Source organism: Odontesthes bonariensis, chromosome 19 (assembly GCF_027942865.1).
Source record: "Odontesthes bonariensis isolate fOdoBon6 chromosome 19, fOdoBon6.hap1, whole genome shotgun sequence".
Lineage (NCBI taxonomy): Eukaryota > Metazoa > Chordata > Actinopteri > Atheriniformes > Atherinopsidae > Odontesthes > Odontesthes bonariensis.
Window position 1 is genome coordinate 24786585 of NC_134524.1, and position 27054 is coordinate 24813638.

Below are 27054 nucleotides of genomic sequence, written 5' to 3' on the forward strand. Positions count from 1 at the left end.
AAACCAGAAAGAAGCTAAACCAGTGGCTTCAGAGGGACTTATCTCTAAAAGGAAGAGTGTTGCTTTCCAAAGCTGAAGGATTATCCCGACTGACATATGCTGCTCTCCCCTTACATTTAGACAACAAAATCTGTAAAGATATTGATCATATGCTTCTTAATTTTATATGGAAAAATCGTACACACTATATAAAAAAAACTGTTGTCATGAATAATTATGAATCAGGTGGTCTTAACTTTCTCGATTTCACTACCTTAAATAACACATTCAAAATTAAATGGGCTAAACACTTCCTTAAAAATCCAACCTCTATCTGGAACCTCATACCAGATCAAGTTTTCTCGCGCTTTGGTGGCTTTAACTTCATTTTAAATTGTAATTACAATGTTGAGAAACTTCCTGTAAAACTCTCATCTTTCCATAAGCAGGTGCTCTTAGCGTGGACGCTCATTTATAAACATAACTTCTCACCTCACAAATACCTCATCTGGAACAACAGAGATATTTTATTTATAAACAGGTCACTCTATCTTGAAACTTGGGTTCAAAATGGGATCCTACTGGTGGCTCAGCTGGTTAATAAGGAAGGTAAAATTCTCAGTTACAACAAATTTTGCTCAATATGCAAATTTCCAATTAATTTCCAGGAGTTCTCCATGGTGGTTGATGCTTTACCTTCGGGCACTTTAATGCTGTTTAAAAACATTAATTTTACTCTATCTGTTCCACCCAGTATCCCTGATCCAGCCGAGTCATCTGTGGGGAAAATCTGTTTTTCACAGGAGATTAGGAAGAGCAATAAAAGAATACGCAGGTTGTTCCAAGAATCTATTATTTCTCGTTCGTCGGTAGAAATTTACTGGAGCCGTTATATCCCAGATATTCACTGGAAAACAGTTTGGATGATCCCCCATAAATATTTAATTGTAAACAAGGTGAAGGAAGTGTCATTTAAAATTCTCCATAAAATTTACCCTGCTAAACACTATATGATCAAATTTAAAAGAGACATAAATACTAATTGCAGCTTCTGTGAGGATCTTCCTGAAACTTTAATACATCTCTTTTGGCTCTGCTCTTTCACACGTAGGTTCTGGTCAGAGTTTAGCAGGTTTATTAATGACCATATTTAAAAAAAAGTTTCCTTATGCTGGGAAAATGTTTTATTTTGTTTCTATAGATTTCGTAAAAAGGATGCTAAATGTTTCTTTATAATAAACCTGCTAATCCTCTTTGCTAAATTTTATATTCATAAATGTAAATTTGCTAATAAAACACCATGTTTTTCTGTTTTCATTAAAGATATGGAAATATATATCAAATCAATAACAGACTCTACAAATGAAAAGGCTCTAAGGACAATTTCAATATGTACGTCTTTGCATGTTCTTATTTAATTATCACCCCTGGTTGTTTGTTTGAATGGTTGTTGTATTGTGTTGTATACTTCAATCTGTTGGTTTGTTGTATACTAATATTATTTAAATAAAAAAATAAAAAAAAAAAGATACGCCACTCACGGTGCATTTCCGGTTTCCAACGAGGCGATTTTGGTTGCAGTTCCACCCTCTTTCCACGTGGGGCGCTCAATTTTGGAGACCAGAATGAATGGAGTCCTATGGAGCTATACGCCCTATCGTGCCCTTATCTCAAGATATAATTTTTTCTCTAGTAATTCGAATGTTGTTTTCGAAAGAGGGTGTTTAGAAAATACCCATGGCAGAGTTTTAGATTTTTAGAGCCACTCATTTGCTTAAAAAAAGGATTTGAAGTGTATATGACGTCATACATAGCTGGTCGACCAGCTGTCATTAGCACAATGCTAGCGCGTTGTGGACAACAAGAAGCCAACCTGTAAGAAATCAAAGGGATATATGTACTCGTTCAGTAGATTTTTGACTTGAAACCCATGTTGAGCTCTCAGAAACTACATTAAAATCTGAGCGCTCGAGGAGACTTATGTGAAACTGACCATTTGTAGCATCTAGCTCCATTGGGCCCCATTCATTCTGGTCTCCACCGACGCCCCCAGTGGAATTCTGGTGGAACTGCAGCCAAAAAGCCAGTACAATGGGGCTTAATAGAGAGTGGCAAGGCTGTTCGTTATAATGGCTGTGCTGTAGCGACCCGACGTGAGTGCTTACCGGATGTGAGTACTCCGGATATCCGGGCGAGTATTTACGTGCTTTTCGAACATCACAAATGCTTTGCGGTACCACTGCCACCCGATGTGAGTAGCGCTGTGAGTCAAAAAAAAAAAAAAAGTAGCGCTGTGAGTCGCGCATGAGCACACCGTTGTTGTTTTTTTAACAAACTTTATTAGAGCTCTTCAAAAGTATACAAAACAAGTCAGGGAAGTATTCTTGACAGTGTTTACAAAACCGAACGTGAAGTGAAAAAGAAAGGAGGAAAAAAAAGTACAATAAGAAGGAGGGAAAAAAAAGTACAATAAGAACAAACGTGGCGTGGGCTGAGTATCATATTTTAAACAGCAAGGATTTAGCAATACTTTGATAGATCACATTTGTTTTCTTGTTTGGATTAGAGACATATTTAAGTGATATAAAATATTGAACAAAGTAGTTTAGAAAGACAGTAAACAGCGGAACAGTATATTTCCATTTGCATGTGTGAATAAAATATTTGCTCAAAATGATCACAAGATTAATGACATCAGAGACATCAGAGTCCAGGTTGTCCATGAAAAAAAGAATGTCCTTAGAAGTGAAAAAAGGTATATTAGAAATTTTAAGCGAGACCCAACTATGAATATAAGACCAGAAAACTTTAACATGTTGACAGCTGTAAAAAAGATGATCTGTAGTTTCTATTTCAGAGGAGCAGAAGACACATGGATCAGAATCAAACTTAAATCTTCTATGTAAAAAATCTCCAACGGGGTATACATCAGATATAATTTTGAAGTGGGTTTCTTTTACCTTAGGAGGAATTGGATATTTCATATAAAGAGAAAATGACTTATTTTTAAAGGCATTATCTAGGTCTTGTCTTTTATTGTTGACATTAAAATGACAAAATATTTTTTGTTTAAATGCTAGGGAGACCAATCTGTTACATCTTTTATCTTGAAGCGATACATTATCAATTGTCAGCGAGATCAAGCTAGTGTTCATTGAAGAATATTGGATGGTAATGGTATGGGAATTGCTTTACAAACCTTGTTATAACTATTACGTGAACTCTCTATCTTATATTTCTTTATAAAGTCATCGTATGACAACAGCATTCCATCTGTATATAATAAATCATGAATAAAACATATGCCGTTATCATACCAATCAGATTTAAACAGAGACTTCCTGTTGATAGTTACAACCCTGTTGTTCCATAATAAGGAATTGTGAGGGGAGAAGTTGTGAGTGAAAAGCAACTTCCCAAAATCTAATGCTTGCTTGAAGAAGCTTGACAACTTTAACGGTATCTTAGAAACTTCAAAATCACAATTAAACAAAAACTCTAGCCCTCCAACCTTGTTAAAAATTTTATTGGGAATATGAAACTGTCAGGAATGTGGTGTAGGGAGGACACGGATGCGGACTTTCAAAAAATAAATTAGATTTATTTAACAAAACAAAGGTTTATTAATGGACACCGTGTTCCCTTGCCCGGACGCGGGTCACCGGGGCCTCCCCCTGGAGCCAGGCCCAGGGGTGGGGCCCGCCGGCGAGCGCCTGGTGGCCGGGTCTGTGCCCGTGGGGCTCGGTCGGGCACAGCCCGAAGAAACGACACGGGTCCCCCTTCCTACGGGCTCACCACCCGTGGGAGGGGCCATGGGGGTCGGGTGCAGTGTGAGCTGGGCGGCAGCCGAAGGCAGGGACCTTGGCGGTCTGATCCTCGGCTACTGAAGCTGGCTCTTGGGACGTGGAACGTCACCTCTCTGCTGGGGAAGGAGCCTGAGCTGGTGCGCGAGGCTGAGCGGTTCCGGCTAGATATAGTCGGACTCACCTCGACGCATGGCTTGGGCTCCGGAACCAGCCTCCTCGAGAGGGGTTGGACTCTCTTCCACTCTGGAGTTGCCCGCGGTGAGAGGCGTAGAGCAGGTGTGGGCATACTTATTGCCCCCCGGCTGTGCGCCTGTACATTGGGGTTCACCCCGGTAGACGAGAGGGTAGCCTCCCTCCGCCTTAGGGTGGGGGGACGGGTCCTGACTGTTGTTTGTGCTTATGCACCGAACGGCAGTTCAGAGTACCCACCCTTTTTGGAGTCCCTGGAGGAGGCACTGGAGAGTGCTCCTCCGGGAGACTCCCTCGTCCTGCTGGGGGACTTCAATGCTCACGTGGGCAATGACAGTGAGACCTGGAGGGGCGTGATTGGGAGGAACGGCCCCCCCGATCTGAATCAGAGTGGTGTTTTGTTGTTGGACTTCTGTGCTCGTCACGGATTGTCCATAACGAACACCATGTTCAGGCATAAGGGTGTCCATATGTGCACTTGGCACCAGGACACCCTAGGCCGCAGCTCGATGATCGACTTTGTAGTCGTATCGTCGGACTTGCGGCCGTATGTCCTGGACACTCGGGTGAAGAGAGGGGCGGAGCTGTCAACTGATCACCACCTGGTGGTGAGTTGGCTCCGCTGGTGGGGGAAGAAGCCGGTCAGACCTGGCAGGCCCAAACGTATTGTGAGGGTCTGCTGGGAACGGCTGGCGGAATCCCCTGTAAGGAGGAGTTTCAACTCCCACCTCCGGCAGAACTTCAACCATGTCCCGGGGGAGGTGGGGGACATTGAGCCCGAATGGGCCATGTTCCGTGCCTCCATTGTTGAGGCGGCCGACCGGAGCTGTGGCCGCAAGGTGGTCGGTGCCTGTTGTGGCGGCAATCCCCGAACCCGCTGGTGGACCCCAGTGGTGAGGGAGGCCGTCAAGCTGAAGAAGGAGTCCTATCGGGCCTTTTTGGCCAGTGGGACTCTGGAAGCAGCTGATGGGTACCGACAGGCCAAGCGGAACGCAGCCTCGGCGGTTGCTGAGGAGATTCTGGTCCACCATCCGGCGGCTCAGGGGGGGGAAGCGGTGCACCGTCAACACCGTGTATGGTGAGGGCGGGGCTCTGCTGACTTCAACTAGGGACGTCGTGAGTCGGTGGGGGGAATACTTCGAGGGCCTCCTCAATCCTACCGACACGCCTTCCGATGAGGAAGCAGAGTTGGGGAGCTCGGACGTGGGACCTCCCATTTCTGGGGCTGAGGTTGCCGAGGTGGTCAAAAAACTCCTCGGTGGCAAGGCCCCGGGAGTGGATGAGGTCCGTCCTGAGTTCCTCAAGGCTCTGGATGTTGTGGGGCTGTCTTGGTTGACACGTCTCTGCAGCATCGCGTGGACATCGGGGGCAGTGCCTCTGGACTGGCAGATCGGGGTGGTGGTCCCCCTCTTTAAAAAGGGGGACCGGAGGGTGTGTTCCAACTATAGGGGGATCACACTCCTCAGCCTCCCTGGTAAGGTCTTTTCGGGGGTACTGGAGAGGAGGATCCGCCGGATAGTCGAATCTCGGATTCAGGAGGTGCAGTGTGGTTTTCGTCCTGGCCGTGGAACAGTGGACCAGCTCTATACCCTCCGCAGGATCCTGGAGGGAGCATGGGAGTTCGCCCAACCGGTCTACATGTGTTTTGTGGACTTGGAGAAGGCGTTCGACCGTGTCCCTCGGGGACTCTTGTGGGGGGTGCTCCGGGAGTATGGAGTGCCGGACTCCTTGATATGGGCTGTTCGGTCCCTGTATGACCGGTGTCAGAGTTTGGTCCGCATTGCCGGCAGTAAGTCGGACATGTTTCCTGTGAGAGTTGGACTCCGTCAGGGCTGCCCTTTGTCACCGATTCTGTTCATAATTTTTATGGACAGAATTTCTAGGCGCAGCCAGGGCGTTGAGGGGGTCCGGTTTGGCGACCTCAGAATCGGGTCTCTGCTTTTTGCGGACAATTTGGTTCTGTTGGCGTCGTCAGGCCGTGACCTTCAGCTCTCACTGGAGCGGTTCGCAGCCGAGTGTGAAGCGGCTGGGATGACCATCAGCACCTCCAAATCTGAGACCATGGTCTTCGGCCGGAAAAGGGTGGAATGCTCTCTCCGGGTCGGGAATGAGATCCTTCCCCAAGTGGAGGAGTTCAAGTATCTCGGGGTCTTGTTCACGAGTGAGGGACGAATGGAACAGGAGATTGACAGACGGATCGGTGCGGCGTCTGCAGTGATGCGGGCTCTGCATCGGCCCGTCGTGGTGAAGAAGGAGCTGAGCCAGAAGGCGAAGCTCTCGATTTACCGGTCAATCTATGTTCCTACCCTCACCTATGGTCACGAGCTGTGGGTAGTGACCGAAAGAACGAGATCGCGAATACAAGCGGCCGAAATGAGTTTCGTCCGCAGGGTGTCTGGGCTCTCCCTTAGAGATAGGGTGAGAAGCTCAGTCATCCGGGAGGGGCTCGGAGTAGAACCGCTGCTCCTCCGCATCGAGAGGAGTCAGATGAGGTGGCTCGGGCATCTGGTGAGAATGCCTCCTGGACGCCTCCCCGGTGAGGTGTTCCGGGCCCGTCCCACTGGGAGGAGGCCCCGGGGAAGACCCAGGACACGTTGGAGAGACTATGTCTCTCGGCTGGCCTGGGAACGCCTCGGGGTCCCCCCAGAAGAGCTGGAGGAAGTGGCCGGGGACAGGGACGTCTGGGTCTCTTTGCTCAAGCTGCTGCCCCCGCGACCCGATCCCCAGACCAGCGGAAGATAATGGATGGATGGATGGAACAAAACAAAGTATCAACAAAAGGCACGGCAAAACCGGATTCAAAAAACAAAACTTGACAAAATAAACAAAGGACTCAACATGGCATAAATAAATACTTATCTTGGTAATGTCGACATGGAACATGGATGACAAATAATCTTGGCATAGGCTGGCAAACGTGACTATCAACAACAAAGATCCCGCCACACTGAAAGGGGAGGCAGGAAACTAAATAGGGAGTGAGAGTGATTGGGGAGTGAGTGCAGCTGAGGGAAAAAACACAGGTGAAGTGAGTGAAACTGATAAACAGAGTGCAGGGAAACTAAAATGGCAAAAACTAAACATGGAGTGACACACAAACATGACCTAAAATATGAAACTAAAAACGTTAGTCCATGGGTGTGACAGAGCCCCCCCCTCAAGGGGTGGATCCCAGACAACCCCTAAGAAATCCGAGGGTGGGAGGGAGGGGCTCGAAGCTGGTCAGGCCGGGGACCAGAAACGGGTGTGTGGTACCGGCTTCGGGCAGCAGGAGGCAGTGGTCTGGCGGACGCCCAGACCGCAGACGGCATAGCCGGAACCAGCGGTGGTCTGGCGGACGCCCAGACCGCAGACGGCACAGCAGGAACAGGCGGTGGTCTGGCGGACGCCCAGACTTCTGTCGGCGTGGCGGCAGGAGACGGCGGTGGTCTGGCGGACGCCCAGACTTCCATAGGCGTGGCGGCAGGAGACGGCGGTGGTCTGGCGGACGCCCAGACTTCCGTCGGCGTGGCGGCAGGAGACGGCGGTGGTCCGGCAGACGCCCAGACCCCCGATGACGTGGCAGCAGGCGGTGATCCGGCGGACACCCGGACCCCCGATGACGTGGCAGCAGGCGGTGATCCGGCGGACGCCCGGACCCCCGATGACGTGGCAGCAGGCGGTGGTCTGGTTGGCACCCAGACTTCCCTCTGCGTGGCGGCAGGAGACGGACCGGCGGACGCCCGGACCCCCGATGACGTGGCAGCAGGCGGTGGTCTGGATGGCACCCAGACTTCCGTCGGCGTGGCGGGAGGAGGAGCCGGGGACCGTCCCACGGTCGGCCGGACCGCCGACGGGGGGGGAGCCCCCCCTTCAAGGGATGGATCCCAGACATCCCCAAAGTCTGGGGGTGGGAGGGAGGGGCTCGAACCGGTGAGTCCATGGGCTGGGGCCCCATGGGCTCTGAGGCTTTGTCGGGCTCTGCCGCCTCGTGGTCAGGCCCAGAGGCCTCTTGGTCGAGGTCAGGCCCGGAGGCCTCGTGGTCGAGGTCAGGCCCGGAGGCCTCGTGGTCGAGGTCAGGCCCTAAAGCCTCGTGGTCGAGGTCAGGCCCTAAAGCCTTGTGGTCAGGCCCTGCGGCCTCGTGGTCAAGGTCAGGCCCTGCGGCCTCTTGGTCGTGGTCAGGCCCTAAAGCCTCGTGGTCAGGCCCTAAAGCCTCGTGGTCAGGCCCTAGAGCCTCGTGGTCAAGGTCAGGCCCTGCGGCCTCTTGGTCGTGGTCAGGCTATAAAGCCTCGTGGTCAGGCCCTAAAGCCTCGTGGTCAGGCCCTAAAGCCTCGTGGTCAAGGTCAGGCCCTGCGGCCTCTTGGTCGTGGTCAGGCTCTAAAGCCTCGTGGTCAGGCCCTAAAGCCTCGTGGTCAGGCCCTAAAGCCTCGTGGTCAGGCTCTAAAGCCTCGTGGTCAGGCCCTAAAGCCTCGTGGTCAGGCCCTAAAGCCTCGTGGTCAGGCTCTAAAGCCTCGTGGTCAGGCCCTGTGGCCTCTGGAAATGTCAAAAACGGCAAAAACTAAACATGGAGTGACGCACAAACATGACCTAAAATATGAAACTAAAAACGTGAGTCCATGGGTGTGACAGAAACCACATCGATTGAGGCTGGGTAATGCATTCTTTCAACCATTTGATTCTGAAAGCTGCAACAATAGACTCAAAGTCTAAAGCATTCAAACCTCCATTTTTATAATCTTTAACTAATTGTGATTTGCGTATATAATGAGTTTTATTTCTCCAAGTGAACTTAAAAATGATAGAGTTGGACAACTTTATTGCCTTTGGAGAGATAAACATTGAGTGACAGGGATAAATAAGTCTTGACAGACCCTCAGCTTTGGACAGCAATATGCGACCTAGTATTGAAAGATCACGCGTTAACCAGTGATTAAAAACTGTTTGTATTGTTTTTAGTCTGGGAGAAATATTGGCATTCTCTCTATCACTGATATTTTTTGTTATTACCAAGCCAAGGCTTGGTAATGAGCACACCGTTGTGCTGAAGTAATCTCACGGTTGACACGAAACAATAACAATATAAGATTAGTACAACGCCGTTTGGTGCTATTGTCTATCATTAGCCTACCTGTTTTCTGCCGTGAATGATTCTTCATTACCACTACACACGCGCTGTCAAGCAGACTGGACTGAAAGTCTTATAAACACCATGGTTTTAAAACTTTAGGATTACACTAATCTATGTTGGGAGTCAAGCACAAGACCAACCAAGAGCTGAATGCGCATAGTCAATATTGAAATATAGTAGTAAAAAAAAACAAAACATTTTCCATTTCAAAATTAAGGGGACATAAACAGTAGACTAACTGGTTTTATATGATTACTTTTGCATACATTGGTGAATGACAAAAAAAAAATATATATATATAAAAAAAAATATATATATATATATATATACACACACATACACACTCACTCTCTGTTCCAGCCACTCCATCCAAGGGCAGACAGTGGAGCACGTGGAAGTTTTTAGGTACCTGGGCACCGTCTAATGTCTGTGAGAAAGACCGGAGCCACACCAAAGACAATTTTCTGTTGTTGTGCCACCTGACATTTTTGGGGGCAATCTGTCTTTACTTCTGTATGCTACAAAAAAAATGAAAAATTAACGCTATTTGAAATTCCACTAACCGTTAAGTATCAACAAGTGTCTAATTTATGAAAACCTGGTGCATGTGTAACCAGGGGATGTTACACAGGTCAAAACTTTGACTACGCCAGTCTCATTAAGGGTGAGGCATCACTAGGGCTGCTGTACACAAACAATTTCCCCTGCAGGTTTGAAAGAACTTGAGGACACAGTTGTTGCAAAACATATACTTTCCTTTATTTTCTTCTTCTTGTATAAAACATTCTAAATGTGCAGAGTTGCAGAGAGGGCAGGCGAGTAATAAAAGCACAGTGCTACTCTGATATTAACATGTATAGTACACATTGCGAACTTGAAGCACAGCAAACAAAGAAAACCAACACAGAAGTTAGTACATGATCTTACTGCATAGCAGTGGACTGTGTTCACAATGTAGAGGTATACATTTGAGACAGTCACTAGGGTTAGGGGCAGGGGCATAAAAAGAGAGCACGTCAGAGATGTAACAGGGAGCAAGACCGTGTAATGCTTTAAACACTGTTAGCAGAATCATAAAGTCAATTCTATAGGAGACACGCAGCCAATGTAGGCCTGCCAGAACAGGAGATGATGAACACTAAGAGGTGGACAGGAATTGGAAAAACGAAACAACTACATTGCGAACTTCCTGCACAGCAAACGAAGAAAACTAAAACAAATAAGAAAATAAACAAACTCCAAACAAAGGGGGAAAAAAACACAGCAATCAAGGCACAGCAAACAAAGAAAACCAACACAAACAAGAAAATAAATAATTAATAAATAAATAATATATAATTGCACACCTCTACACAGTAATCACAGCACACAGATGTTTACAGCACAAAGTTCGCAATGTAGAGGTATCATGCAACCATATTAAAAGCATACCATAACCATAAAAGCACAGCAAATAAAACAGACCCCTGACCCCTAAAAACACTTTGTACACAACGGGGCAGGGCACAGGGGAACTATAGCTTCACATTGCTAAATTGTGGACTATTGTAGTTTCATGCCAATTTGCTTACCACTGGCATGTTCTCGGCCTCCCTCACGTGGTCCTCCACAGGATCCTTTTCAGTCACCAGGTTGAATGAGGGATCACCGGTCCGAGAGGAAGACATACACACAAATGGACAGTAAAGGGTCAGGTGTGCGCACACACACTTCAGTCTTTCCTTCCAACAGAGGTAACTTATCCGGGTAACCAGTACACCTGTGTACTTGTCTTACAATCAGCTGACTGGTTGGATCAAGTTTGTGGTGGGTTCTTGTAAGGTTTTTAGTGTGTTACAGTAACAGCTATGAAATTTCATGTGCAAGTGTTGTACTTAAACCATGAATTTACTTTTCACACCTCTGGTTTGGCCATACCTTGACTTTCCGACGAGGAAGCCTATAAAGAGACTCCAGCTTCCCGCAGAGCAGATCTTTAGCCTCCTGCGTCCAGAATGCAAAGCGTTGCCCGTGTCTGCAGAGAAAATCAATGAATATTATATATAGTGATGTGAAATCAACAAGAAGTTTAAAAATGTCTATCCACTTTTAAATGGTCCTACCCTTCAATGGAGAACCGCTCCATGACCTCCAAACACCACCATTTGCGGATTGATGGCATGTCCTCCTACATAAAACCAATTATGTGAAACCACTGTGAACATTTGTATCTGTGAAGACTAGACATATGGACAATGTTAATTATGTCAGCCAATGATGAATATACAACTTACCTCTGAGAAGTTTAATGGAGAGCTGATGCAAAAGCTGAGCGCATACTACAAAACAAAGGGGGAAAAAGCACACAAACAGTAACTGTAAGTGTAAGTGTATCAGAACCAGCTAAAACTTGTACTTTACCATGAGCATGAAGACTCCACAGTTAACTCAGCTGGTTTGTTGTGGGAAACCCTGAATAACAAAGTATCAGACTGTGAATATGATGGGGGTGTAACTACAGTACAATCGACATGATGGAAACACATAACAACACATGTCAACAACACCTATAAAAGCTTGATTTTAAATATTTACGTCGAAGTCACAGCCAGTCTTCTCAGTCCATTGTCCTGGCTGAATGGACTGTGCAATGTTCCTAAAGTACAATAAATAAAACCAGTTGAGAACAAACCAGTGATTGAAAATGCAAATGTGTTCCTATAGCGATATGAAACCACAGAACAAGGCTCGAAAAACTGAAGCCATAAAAGTGAAAGAACCCAAAGTGAAAGCCCACCTGTGAAACTCCTATTGTCATTGTGACACAACATTGCACAGCACACAGTGCTCCCTTCACACAAAATTACCTTACCCACACGTGCATGGGGGCAGCCCTAGGGAGCAGTGCAGTGGGACAGGACCCCACCAACTCTCGCGTCAGCAGTCGAACCAGCAACCTTTGGGCTACATGTCTGACAACTTAACCGCTTACCAATGACTGCCCATAGAACAAGGCTTGAAAACCTAAAGCCATAGAACAAGGCTTGAAAACCTTTGAAAAGATCAGTGGAACTAGGCCAACTAGGCCCATGTATAAACCTAAATATTGCTCTGTATGCCTCATCTCCAAAACCTTCAGGAAGAAGAGAGTCCAAAAAGATCATCTGCCTGTCTTGAACTTTTAACACCTGCAGACATACATTTTGTGTGACCCATCAACATGGTTAATTTGTAAATTGTTAAATAGGGCAGAAATGGGTCTGAAAGACTCAAATGTTCACTCAACACATAACAAGTAGTGATCCCCTCGGCCTGGTTGCCTGCTCCAAGCAGGAAAAAGTATGGCATCCCTTGAACGCACGTTGTCCTGTTTTTCGGGAATAATTTCACAGACAGAAATACACACTTACTGTCCTATGGGGCATTGATATGGATAGGTCAATAAACATTGTCAGAATTTCGGAGGAAGTGTATATATATAAACATACACATACTGCTGCAAAGACACTTACCGGCAGGTTAGACAGGGGGTCCGCATCCGCTTTCCATGTAGGGACAACGAACATGTCCACAATATGGACATCTTTTCCCTACTCAGAGACATACTGATAACCACTTCTAACAAAATACACCTTCATAACACATACACTAAAGATTTAGAAAGGTAAATAAATGAATCAAAACCAGATTTACATGCGTTAGAGCAGCCTCGCGCACCAACTTCAGACAGGCATTTCCAATCTAAAAAGAAAACAAAATTGTCATCCTTGCGGTCTGGTCATAATATAGGCTACCTAAATGATCGAAAGGTCATACTCACGGTCGAATCCATGCACCTGTTGAGACCCAAACTCCAGAAATCCTCACGGAGAAGGCAGACCTCTCCATCTTTGACGAGGAGTTCATTAGCTGGGCGGATGGTGTCCAGGACATATTTCAGCTACAATGCATGTCATACTCACAGTTATGGCAGGAGTAAGCCATAATTAACACACAGCATGCCAGTACTATGGGTCAGTGACAAAAAAAATATATTAATAATTAAATAATAATAAATAATCTTTTCAGAAGTCACTTGCCAGGGCATCCTGAAAAGGACCTGCGTCTTTGGCCCATTTGTCACCCAACCAGGCGTATCCATGGTCTTGCTTCAGGGAACAGGAATTGTAACCATGGTGGTCATGATAGACTGACAGCCTCTGACAATCGTGGCCTGCTAACATACCAACAAAACATTAATAAAAGAGAAATTAACTTTAATGTCATACAGATCACCTCCACAAATTAAGCTTCAAAAGATAAGATAACTCTTACTCTCCACTCGATGATATGGCTTGAGACGAGAGATATTGTGCTTTTGCCGTGTCCCCTTCTCTGTAGTGATTGTGGCAACACCTTTTCCCGACAGGCCTACAACTGTATATGGCCCTCTGTGGCGGGCAGACAGGCCTTCTGTGAGGGTCTTGTTCCTCGGGTTCTGCGACACCAGCACCTGATCACCAACACCAATTGGACGGACTGGCAATTTTTTGCCCTTGCGGGTGGCAAATCCCTTCATTTGGCGTTGCTGTGCCCTTTCAATGTTTTGCAAAACCTAAAATACAGTAGTGGACACAATACAATAGTCATTGTAGGCCTGGCTAAAACACACCTATTCTGATCATCACCTATTGTCTTTAAGAACTGACCTTCTCGTTCACCGCTTTCATTTTATTGACCGCACTGTCAATGTCCTCCTCTGGATTGCCCAATTCAAAGTCTGTCAGGGGACAGGCGTTATGCACCTCGGGCAACACTGGATGGCGGTGGAACATCAGATAGAAAGGTGTATGCCTTGTGGATGCCTAGACACATAGCACATTTACATTAGGATTATAAATAGACAACAGGAAACAGAAAAAAGCTAGAACGAATAGCCACCTGTGAAGATGTGTTGATGCCATAGATGACAGCATCGAGGTGCAGATCCCAGTCATCATGAGCATCGTTCACATATTTCCTTAAGGCACGCCTGATGTTTTGGTTAGTCCGCTCATCCTTCACATTAATAAAAAAGTACAAATCAAAATGAAATAAATTATTTTTTTAAAGCATAAATTCCCTGCACGGTATGTACAAAAAAAAAAAAAACATTGTATTTTTTATTACCTGGCCATTCGTCTGGGGGTGATAGGCACTGGAGACCGAATGCTTAATGTGGAGCATGTCAAAAATTCTCTCATTTAACTGTGGACAAATTATGTAAAAAAGATTATGGTTCCATGAATGATTTCATTCATGGAGAAGTATGATGAGCCACAAGTTTGTAAATGGGCCAGAATGACAACAACTGAACTGGATTGAAGGCAGTTCTACAGATGCAGACACCAACACTGTTACTGATGTAAAAAGCTTCTCACCTCGTTTACAAACTCCTTCCCTTGGTCAGTTATTATTCTTTGGACCATACCGAACGTGTACATGATTTTTACAAGTGGTCGGCATACCTCCACCGCTGTCTTTGAAGGAAGAGGGGAGGCATCAACCCACTTACTGTACAGGTCGGTCATGGACATAATGTACTTATGTCCTCTTTCCTTTTCCTTCAGTGGACCAACAAGGTCCAGCCCGATGACGGTCCAGGGATCTGTAACCTGACAAAAATGCCTCATATTTATGTCTCCTACATTTTGCAGATGGATACATAAAAGTAACACACATTGGCCCTCATTTATCAAGCCGTCGTAGAAAGCATCATTGATATGAGCGGACAACTCGTCGTACCCAGAGGCTCAAGTGAGATTTACAGAACATGCGTACCACACCAATCCCATCGTAAGACAGAGCGGCTGTTGATAAATCCGGCGGGTGAAATCCATCGTAATGATCCTAACCACGCCTTCTACAAAAGGGCCGCACCTCTAGATTTGCGACATGGATAGACGAAAGGCGGCAAAGAAACGCTGTCAACGCTGTTGACAGCTGGGACGGCTCCGATCCAGGTTTGGATTTGAGTGCCTTGGAGGAGAGGGTGGCTGGCCTGATCGGAGCTACGTCTTTTTTCCTTGAATAACAGAATGTGCAGGCTGGTGGGATCTCTGGGTACGGGGTCCCACCAGCCTGCACATTTTTTTGGGCAATGTATGGAGAACCCCGCATGCAATAATAATATTGCATACCTTTTCAGGCGTATATAGAAGGGTTCCCCCGCAGCCGAGAGACAGATCCACCTGCCCTTTAGGTACCCTAACCTCTCCACAGTGCGCAGTGTTAAAGCGCCTCTCCTGTTCGGTGTGAGGGTGCGCGGTTGAATAATGAGCCATCACTCTTCCAATTACGGAGTTGTACTTGTTTAATTTATTTAATTCGCGTTTATGTTTATATTTATGTTGAAGTCAAATAAAACATGGGCCTTCTTTGAAGTGATAAGTCTGTAATTTTAACCAAGGGATTTGTTGCAACTCATAAGGCACGCACTAGTGACGCTGCTGTTTATGTATGCTATTGCAGTCACCGCAAGTCAAAATGGAAAAGTGCGTACACGCCCTCAGACCTGTCGTGGCGATTTCATCTTTCCTGCGCTCACGATGGATTTGATAAATGCCAACCTTTGCGCAGAAAAGAACGTACACACGACCTACGCACGTTTTTCGTCTTACGCAAGTTTGATAAATGAGGGCCATTGTGTATGTTTTTTCTTGAAAGAATGCAAACCGCCTGCTTGAATTGAATACAAACTCGCTACCTTTATGGGATGCAGGGCTGGGGCATCCGTTTGGATGGGGTCATTGAGCTGACACTTGTGGCAGCATCTCACCTTAGACAAATAATAACAACACATAGGAGAATTCTTTCCACTCACATTTTTACTGCGTGTGACGACAAAATCAGACACAATGAGGAACTAGGCATACAAGATGATATGAATAAAATTCTGAATATAAGTAGGCTTCTTACTTACCCAGCTCTCGACGTCCTTTGCCTGGCCGTCCCAGAAATAGCCAGCAATAGTTTTATTTCTAGTACCCCTTACACCTCTGTGGTTGCCAGACCCAGGGAGATTGTGGCACTCGTTAAGGACGGCAGTTTTTTCTGCGTCACTGGTCACCACCAGCCGCATGTACTGCCGCTTCGGTCCGACATAAAATATGCGACAATCTATTAAAACAAGAAAAATTATAGGCCCAACGAATTTAGACTTTTTGATAAGGCTACGTGAGGTTAAGTCCTGATCGCGAATCATCTCCTTGGCTCGCTGCCAAGTGCTAGTCAGCATCAAGTGAATTCCACACTGACATTCTGACAAAACAACAGAGTAAAACAACAAAAAAGTCTTGATCGCACATCATCTCCTTGGCTCGCTGTCGTGAACGCTGCCTTTATAAGTGCTAGTAAGCATCAAGCGACAGTTCTGACAAACATTGACATTCTGACAAAACAGAGTAAAACAACAAAATGTAATAACATGATTAATGACAGCAATAAATGCGCCTCCGCTTCCGAGTAAGCGGATAGGTAGGCCTATAATTGCTGACATATATTAAGTTTATTATTTATAAGATTATTTATAAGATAAGTAAGATTGAAAAAAATGTCAAGTCGGGAATGTGATGAAATTGGGCTTACCTTTCAGTACAAAGTTTTTCGATGCGCGGCGAACCTTCCATCTTTCCTCCTTTCCCCAGAGGGGCAAAACTTGCCCCGTCTCTAAAAACGTTTTTACATTCTCATAAAAGCCTTCCATCTTCTGTCAGGAGTCAGACCACAGATTCTCTCCTCCTACTCAACTAGGTCTGTGCTACTCATATTAAGTAGCTGAGGTAAAACTGTCGTAAATACGCGCCAAATACGCGCCCGGATATCCGGAATACGCGCCCGGATATCCGGAGTACTCACATCCGGTAAGCACTCACGTCGGGTCGCGACTCGCTACAGTCCCGACTCTGAACACGTGATAACATAGCAACAGAAAGCTGCATGCAGGTGAGTCCAGAAAATAATGAATTTAGCGGTCAGACGTTAGCAGAAATGTCTTCAAAGTGCTCTGTGTCATTGGTTTGATTCCTGCTCCTGGACACGGGCAGTCAGAACATGCAGCAGAGAGTAAAAAGTTCAGATAACCTGGCTGCTATTCACAGTTAGCCCGGTCTGCTAACGCTAACGCTAACGCTTGATAGAAGTGTGCAGCCAAAACATGTGATTTGATGTGTTTAACGTACACAATATGCCATATTTCATGATTAGATCTTAAAATGGGACTTAATTATGCTCAATATAAATAATTTAATGACATTAAGAGTTTAAGTTGTGTGAAGAGGAGCATAGCACAAAGACTTGTGGGTGATCCAGGAAAGTATCACAGGAGCAGTAGAAATCCAGTTCTCCTCAGTATCAGTGTGTGATTTCTCAGATTTACACTCAGAAGCCCATTAAAAGACAGTCTGACTGTCCTCTTCAGAAGTGTCTCATGAAAGCTTCATTATTCACTTTCCTTTACATATCCAATATTTTCTGTTATCCACGAACCAACAAGGACTGAGCACATGATAAAAAGGTTCTGGAAATGAGAACAGGTTTAGAAACGGAGAGAATCTGAAGTAATGAGTTTAATGGAATGTGACTGGATGGTTAAAAACTGTGCAGACCAGAATGGAGCAGCAGAACCAGGAGCTGAACCAGGAGCAGAACCAGGAGCTGAACCCCTCCACCAGGAACAGAGCCGGCTCATCCTCTGGGTCCACCGGGCCACAGGTCAGTGTGGAGGAGGTTTTTATTTTATTTCTTATTTATTTGGTGAGGACTCTGCACATTAATCAACATATCAGCAAAGCATCCATGTAAATATGCCGGAGTTAGCACAGTTGCTTAATTTCATCCGTTGTCCTCAGGCAGGTATCATAAAAACATACAGACAATACACCATGACAAAAAACTAAAGAACAAACAAACAGAAAATATTTAGAAAGATTCACATCAAAGTTAAGAGTCCGTACACAAAAGGGAAAAGACGGAGAGGTGACCCATGAGAGCAGCTCTGGCTGTTTTCAACCACTGTTTAAGGCTCTTTTTAAAGGTGGTGGAATTGTCCCAGTTTCTAACACGAGTTGGCAGTGTGTTCCAGCACTGTTCCTCTGATGGACTCCACCATTTGGCCAAACTTAGTCCTGCATCATTGCACATCAGTCTCCTCTAGTGCTCTGGGGTTTACTCTAGAGGATTCTGTCTTTATGAAATCCTGTAATAGTGGAGGGGCTAATCCTTTGGAAACCTTAAAGCTATGGTAGGTAATCCTAGAGAGCTAGCAAGAGAGCTAGCAAGACTCGAAAGTGTCCACTCCTCTAAGCTCCACCCCCCCCTCCCCATTCCGTCAGTGCTTCATCCAAAGCCGGTGGAACCGCATGCGCACATGGAGCAGGGAGCCGGCAGAGGGGGGCGTAGGCAGAAAGCAGAGGCATCTGATTGGTTTTTTGTAGGCGACCAATCCGAGATCAGCGGGATTGGTCAGCTTTTTCTCAGTCCTGCAGCTGCCACAGAGGTCTGATTATTTTCGTCCCTTTTTCTAAATACATCTTGTATAGATTTCTCTCAGGATAGACGGACCATTTCACCCAGTATTACAAAATATGTTTCTGAACAGGATTACCTACCATGCCTTTAAAGATGAGACAGACATCCAAAAACAGCTTATAGCTATCAAAGTAGCTTTAGTCCAAGTTCTTCAACTGAGCCAATGAAAAATCTATTGATAACTCACAGTAATCTCCAGATTGTCAGTTAGCTCATCATTTACCTGGAGCTGTAGATCACTAAGATGGGGAGATAACTCATTTAGATTGTTCCATATTAGCTTTTAATCACCATTTGCCCCATTTATGGCCTCAATATAGAATCTGCTTTCACCTTACGGGTCATCCTTAAGACTTTATCTCTATTTTTCATTCATTTTATAATTTCATTGTTCAACCAGGGCAGATTATTTCTATGTTGCTTGGATTTACCTTTTGTTTTGTGAATCGTTATAATATCATTGACTTTTTTAATAAAGTTATATTAGCTAGCCTCAATGTTGTTATTTTCCAGAATATTAGACCTTCTAGATTTTGGATTTCCTCATTCAGGAATAGTTGCTGGCTTTTGGGTATGAAGTAGAACTGGTGACCTCTGGTGGATGCCATTAAATGCATCCTCTTAATTTTCCATGAGCACAAGATAAAATTGTGATCTGACCGGCCAGATAATAGATTAAAAGTCTTAGAGATTCTTTCAGGATTATTAGTAAATATTAGATCAATTGTTGTATTTGACGTATTAGTTATTCTTGTCGCTCCTTTTATAATTTGTCTCAAATTGTACTCATCCATCAGCTGTTTAATTTTTTTCCTGACTTGATGTCCCAGTTGATATTAAAATCAGCGAGTAGGATGATTTCCTTTTTCGAGTTGCAGTGATTTAAGATTGTCTGAAGATGATCATAAAACACATCCTTTGCTGAGGTGGATCCACACAAATCACAGTAAAAGACATTGCAGAGCAGAGTGATGCATTTAGACCAATACAGGGCTCCAGAGTCGCACATGCAACCTATTTTCTCAATGGTGCGCCTAAAAAAAATCTCAGGTTGCAACCACCCGTTCGAGGAAAAAAAAAAAAAAAAGTCTACGCGACTGAAAGTCTCCCTGTGGTTCAACAACAGACACACGTTAGACCCATATCGTGGTCTAAACCAATCAGAGATGGTGAAGGGCGGGACCCCCCTCTGATTGGCCCGTGTACGTGTGTACGTTTGAAAACGTGCTTGCTAGTCAGACAGAGAGGTGATGAACCTCGGCTCGTTAGATAAACAGTGGATGTAGCCGCAGGCAGGGTATGAAATTAAGAAAATATTTTGGGGACAATTTTGGCCCCCACAGTCCCAAAAGTGGGGGCATTTTCAAAATGTTTGGGGGCCATCAAAAAAAAAAAAACTTAGATCTTCATGTTATTTTTAGATTTAAATGCACAACGTCATCATTACTTTGCCGTCTGCCAACCCAAATAAATGTAAAACTTGCCATTTCTTTTACAGAGAGAAGTGTGGAAGTAGTAGCTACAGACAGAAAACAGGAGAAAGCCGTAAGCAAACTGACATCAGTATATGATTTAAATGTGATTTAAACCATTTTAGCCTTCTATGAGAATGAGAACAATACTAATAGGCTGCCTGGCCCCTCATAAACATAAAAGTAAGCTGAAAACCTATAGGGCTGAGCACCCCCTCCGACTCCAAATCGACTCTATAGATTACACGGTCTTTACTTAAATAATGAAGAACTGCTTTTAATTACGACTTGGCCGAGACCTTAACGTGCCATTCATGTGTTTCCCATGAATAGCCTACTACTAAAACCAGAGCTAAAACTCGGGAGCGGAGCAGGATATAATGTGCATGACAAAGCGAGAGTACAGGTCGTTTTTTTTTTTTTTGCACATTCTGCACGAGGAACACGAGAAGTGACACAGTCCAAACTACACAACTCAACTATGGTGTCGAGTTGATGCTAGCCTGACGCTAAGGTCACTGTCTACATCCTGCAGCAACATACGGCTCTCAGTGTTTGCCTAAGAGCCGTATGTTGCTGCAGGATGTAGACGGTGACCATAGCTATCAACTCGACACCTTAGCTAACGAGCCACACAAAAGATGTGATGAAGTCTTAAAAGTTAGCGTCTGTTGTCACTTACCATAAGCGAAACGGTGGCGTTTCGTAGTCTGGTGACGGTGTGCATTGGTTTTTTTGACCTTTGCTTTTTGAGCATTTTCACAAAATACGCTCTTAAATTCGATACGACTTGGATGGAAACCCAACTACTCCCGCCGCTCGCTTAATAATCGTTTATTTTCATTCCATCAGGAGAATAAAGAGACGCGACGGTAAATTAATGAAAATAAAAATTGTAGTTTAATGTGACATTATAATAATGTACAAATATTTGTTTCAAAAACTTGGGGGCAATTTTGGCCCCTCGAGCATGATTTTTGGGGGCATTTTAGGCTAAATTGGGGGCCAAATGGCCCGTGGCCCTCGCTAATTTCCGACGCTGGCCGCAGGTGATAAGATGAAAAGAACGATTGACAACTTTTTGGTTAAGTTAAGGCCTGATTCGTCCGAAAATAATCACAACCAATGCTCTGACACGGAGCCATCAACCTCCCACGTTATGTCAGGCACAGGTCCAGAGCTAGCATCCGGAGCTAGCATCAGATAATGAGCAACATACGATCGACTCTGAGCCAGAACCAACTGAAATTAAAAGGGGTAAAGTGTATACATTTGTAAGAGAGTGCCTTGAGCAGTTTCCCTGGCTAAGATGCAGTAAAGCCGATAATATAATGCACTGTGTGTACTGTAAAGTGTGGCAATAGTGCATTTGTGACTGGTTCTAATACATTTCGAATTGAAACGCTGAAAAAGCACAACGCATCTGCTCAGTGTCCCCTCTCCCTGCTGCCTTTCAGCGGCAGGCAGCAGCTGAAAGCACCTGATCGTTCAGGAATGCGTCAGTGTGTACGGCCGTATCTTGAGGAGAGGAAGACCGGTGAATATACTGATTTAACCCAACTACAGGAGTTGGCCATCCGAGGGGCATGTGACTGCAATGGAGGATAATCCATAAGACATTGAGCCATGAGATGTTCAGTTTGAAGCCTTTAAAACACTTGCAATTTTAATTTAGATTTTCTTTTTATTTCATTTATCTCGAGACGTTTTAAGTTTAAATTTCAGGCCAGAGAAGCACTTTAAGCACCAACACTTTTTCAGTAAGTTTCAGTAAGTAGTTAGTAAGTTAAGTTCAGTAAGTTTGTAGAATTGTGCTACAAATAAAGAACTTTATTTTTCACCAGATTGCTAGTTAATAGACATATATGGACAGCGATTTTAAAAATAAATAAAGTGAACCTGTAAAACTGCAGTGTTAAATGCAATGTGGTTGAAAATTTGGGTGCACCTAATTTTTGTGCTGGTGCACCTAAGAAAAAAAGTTAGGCGCACCAGTGTAAAAAGTTACTCTGGAGCCCTGCAATACACTCAGCGTTAACGTCTTTAGCCCACCTTATTAGTTCATGTTGAAACTTCTCTCTGACATAGATTAATACTCCCCCACCTCGCCCTGCTTCTCTAGCCTTTCCAAATACATTATGTCCTGGAATGCTGGTAGCTGCTGTAGATGATGATGAATATGTCAACCAACTTTCACATATTCCAAGTATATCAATATTAGAGTCACTTAACCCCTTAACAGGTGGGCAATTTTTGCCTGCAACTCCTAAAAAATGCATACCCAAAATAAATTGAAAGCTGTACATGAACCACTTGGAGTAGAGGGCTGGTTAAGGTCTCTTTTGAAAGAAAACACTCTGAATTGTCACCTACAACAGTCAGAAGTGCTATTGACACAAAGTTATATGAGCTTGAATACAGTGAAAGAGACGGATTTTTATGCCTGCCAAATTTTTTCTTCCCAAATATGTGTCTTAAAAGTGACTTTAGCATAGGGCTGCGGACTGAAAAACACAATGGGACTACAGCCTGAAGTCTTACCCATTCCCACTTCAAATGTGACTGTAATACAACAAAAAATTAGTATTTTGTACAGTTTTTTCCAAAGCTGTGCCGAAGCTGTGCCGAAGCTGTGCCAAAGCTGTGCCAAAGCTGTGCTATTTGGAGAGCCTTGTGAAAAAAGGCTGCCATTCCTGAACCCTTCAATCATGATCTTGGGCTCTTTTTGGATGTTTGCTTTACTAATGAGAATGCTGCTGAGTGATAACACTGAGTCACAATTTCCTTCGGTAACAATTAAGTATCTAACTGTCTATCTATGAGTACAATAATATTAAATAAAATAACAATAAAATGTAAATGATACTTACTTGTCAAGTGTAACGTTTCCGTCGTCAGAAAATGCTTCTTCTTCTTCTTCTTCAGAGTCAATGAACGACACTTCACTGTCTTCCTCTGACACACACTCGTCAGAAGCATCACTGTCCCGCCGTAGACAAACCTCCAAGGCTTCCTCCATAGTGTATTTAGTTTTCCAAGTCCGTTTAGCCATTTTGTAGACACAAGAAGACGAATAACTGCAGAATTTCGAATTACGCACATCGATGCGTAATTTGCAACTCCTGAAATCAGCGACTACTTGCACAGGAAATGTTTGCGCACACCTGTGGCTGTTTATGGGAGAAATCCCACCCATTGCGCGTCATGCTGTTTTTTTCAGAATGTCATTTGCTATTCAATGCGCCACTCCAAAGTAAACTGGTTCGAGCCGCACACAAAACAAGTAGTGCAGATACTTTTGACACATCAGTGAGTAATTGACTATTGTGCCCCAGCAGACAGGGTAAACAGTCATCTATTGGAACAAGTAAGATGTCATTCAAAAGCTAAAAGACCAGAGCTGTTTCGGTATGACGTTGGGGCTAATACATGCATGCTAACTCAAGTTATGATCAAGAATGTGCGGAAAAATATGCTTCTGACAGAAATTCTGAAAGTTAGCCGCCGCAGACTTTGTGTGTTTGTGGGTGAAATACTTGTTGTAGACTAACTATTTCACTGGAGTACATTAATTGGACCCTTGCCAACGTGACAGGACTGTTTTTATTGGAATTGTATCTTTTCTTAGAATACTGTGAGGCTTTATAGGTGACTTTGATACTTTTATGTTTTTGCGACTGGTTTTACATAAGTGTTTACTGTGTCCACACTTCTGATTGTATCCTGGATACACCATTGGAATCACAAGACCCTTAGCTTTCCAACGGTATATAACATGTAGGTACATATAAAGGCGGGCTGAGGAAATCTCTGGTTTTGCGCTGAAGTGTGCAACGTCCCGCCGGCGGGACATAAAAACGTTAAGGGGTTATTAAATGTTCCATTTGCTCAGTTTGTGTTTTTCCTGGTTAAAAACAACAAAGTGTTTCCTGGTTTCATCTCCTCTCTCTGAGCTGCAGATCCAGATGTGCTTAGACTCAACATGTGCTGCAGGCTGAATGATCTGCTGGAAGAAAATCAGTGGGCAGATTGTTGTGGTGGGACGTTTTCTGGCTCTCAGTCTGCAGATTTGAGAGGTTCAGGAGCTAATCTTCATTATTTTTGTTTAAAGTCTCTTGGTTACATGAATTAAACCTGGTGGTGGTAATATTCTGGGTCTTTAATGGTTAGATGACAGGTTTGTAGAGTTGTTTTAACAAAGAGAAACAAAGGTTGAGTTATAACGGACTGTGTTTCCCTGATGGCTGTTGAGCTGAATGGCTGCAGACCTCTGAGTTGTAAGCTGGAACAGAGGGTTAGTGTAAAGAATGTCATGTATTACCACCACTGTTGCTTTTATTCCTTTAAACCAGCGGTCATCAACCTTTTTCAGCCCAACCTCTACATGGTGTTTAAGTGAACAACTTGGACAAGACTCTGGTTCCTTCCATCATTTAGAAATATTGTAGCTCAAGTTCCTTTTCAGTTTCATCATGACAAAAATAATTAGTAAAAGAGCAAAAAGCAAGAGTTTACTGCTTAAAAAGTTGAACGTGTGCAGAACACATCAGAGCACAGTGCTGATATAGTGCTGAGGGTGCTTATAAACGCACCCTCAGCGTTCACGTTTGAGCTGAGATATTGAGAACTGTGTGGCTCGGTCTGTCCAGGTCCAGTTAGAATATGTTGGTTAGCATAGGTTAGCTTAAAGAAATCTTTTGTGTGAACTTCAAAAGGATCTAAGTCTTCTTCCTCTCTGTCATTGCAGAAACATGGAGCCCAAGAGGGATCCAGATGGCACTACTGTAAGGACTGTGGGAAAGTTATCAAACGATCAAATCTGAGGTATCATCAGAGGCTTCATACTGGAGAGAAGCCATACAGCTGTGACCAGTGTGGGGCAGCTTTCACTGCATTATCTAGTCTAAAGACGCACCAACGTATTCACACAGGAGAGAAACCTTTCATCTGTGGTCAGTGTGGGGCAGCTTTCACTAGATTATCTGATCTAAAGACACACCAACGTATTCACTCAGGAGAGAAACCTTTCATCTGTGGTCAGTGTGGGGCAACTTTCACTCAATTAGGTCATCTAAAGAAACACCAACGTAGTCACACAGGAGAGAAACCTTTCATCTGTGGTCAGTGTGGGGCAACTTTCACTCAATTATCTAGTCTAAAGACACACCAACGTATTCACTCAGGAGAGAAGCCTTATATCTGTGGTCAGTGTGGGGCAGCTTTCACTGAATTAGGTAGTCTAAAGAGACACCAACGTATTCACTCAGGAGAGAAGCCATACAGCTGTGGTCAGTGTGGGGCAGCTTTCACTCAATTATCTGATCTAAAGAAACACCAACGTATTCACTCAGGAGAGAAGCCTTATATCTGTGGTCAGTGTGGGGCAGCTTTCACTGAATTATCTAGTCTAAAGAGACACCAACGTATTCACTCAGGAGAGAAGCCTTATATCTGTGGTCAGTGTGGGGCAGCTTTCACTCATTTATCTAATCTAAAGACACACCAACGTAGTCACTCAGGACAGAAACGTTTAATCTGTGGTCAGTGTGGGGCAGCTTTCACTCGATTAGATAGTCTAAAGAGACACCAACGTAGTCACACTGCAGAGAAATGATTGGCATAAATCATCAACAAGTTTTACGGCAGATAAGCAAACTATAGTTCGCGTCGGGTCGGCCCGAAAAATCTATCTATCTATCTATCTATCTATCTATCTATCTATCTATCTATCTATCTATCTATCTATCTATCTATCTATCTATCTATCTATCTATCTATCTATCTATCTATCTATCTATCTATCTATCTATCTATCTATCTATCTATCTATCTATCTATCAAGGTGCTGTTAAAATATGACAGCAAAAAAGCAGGGAGCCTGAGCCGCCATACAGTAAGCTGTGGGCATTCGGCCACCGCCACGACGCAGAAGCAGCCAATGACGAAGTTCATGGCCCAAAATAGAACAGTAAGTTTCATATCGTTTCACTAGGTTTTTACGTGGGTTAGGCCACTGCACAGAAGTGCCGTAACGACCCACAGCCCGTCAGTCTCCATAGGATAACATGGGAAAACTCGACCCCCGGCGTCGGGCCGGGTTCGGGTAGATAATTCATATTGATGTGTCGGGTTACATCGGGCTTGGGCTTTGAAAGCCACGGGCCGGGTCGGGTCGGGTTGTAATTTTCAGGCCCGTTGAGAACTCTAAAGCAAACATTCACCTGGGAGCAGCAGCAGGAACTACCAATCAGAAGCCTTGCCTTTGTTCAGATTAAAAATCTTCTTTGTGGATTACCATCTTCTCTTGTCAGGACTTTAGTTCTGAATGTTCTGTGGGGAGCACATGTTTGAAGAACCATTGAAACTGCTTTATAATTTGTTGGGATTGCTTTAACTGGGGACGGATCTCCCGACGTTCAAGACAAACATGGCATCAATTGTGAGTTGATGGACAGAACAAAATGCAGTCTGTTTGAAAGTAGAAACATGTTTATTCTGTTATACTGAACATATTTGTTTTGTTTAAAGTTAAGATCCACAAAGTAGCTTTGCACCAGCTGTGGGTATTTATGTAAACATCTGAAGAAGCAATATATCATTTCAGTTTGATTTGAAGTCGAGCTTTACACTCGTCTGTATTTCATTGTTCTGCATTTCATTAAAGGTCAGATGTTAACTTTTCTCATGCTTTTCATGTTCTTGCTACACAGATATTTTTGAAGAAAATGTGTGTTTGGTTACGAGGGAAAGTTGACCCTTATCATCTTCCCCAAAGACCCAGAAATCTTTAACGCAGTCTGAAAAAGGTTTGGAGTTGTTCCCTGTACTTCCCAGACAGCTGTATGATGCTCATGACTGAAGCTGAAAGTTAAGGCTGTTCCAACACTAAAAGGGCACGAGGCTCAACTTCAAGCTGTGAAACTCTTTCAAATGTCTGTTGTGTTTGAATCAGATGTGTGAACGGATTTTAGTCCAA

At 44.3% G+C, this 27054-nt stretch overlaps 1 protein-coding gene across 1 annotated transcript; it reads right to left on the minus strand.

Moving 5' to 3' along the window:
• Positions 1-10634: 10634 nt before the first annotated feature.
• LOC142368742 (uncharacterized) lies at positions 10635-14063 on the minus strand. Its single transcript, XM_075450924.1, has 11 exons — positions 13981-14063; positions 13749-13904; positions 13375-13654; positions 13140-13273; positions 12881-13000; positions 12754-12801; positions 12573-12650; positions 11355-11399; positions 11184-11248; positions 10999-11095; positions 10635-10802 (listed from the first exon to the last, which is right to left on the minus strand). Exons 2-11 carry the CDS (start codon positions 13872-13874, stop codon positions 10635-10637), a joined length of 1161 nt encoding a protein of 386 aa, XP_075307039.1. The 5' UTR covers positions 13875-13904; positions 13981-14063.
• Between the last annotated feature and the right edge of the window lie 12991 nt (positions 14064-27054).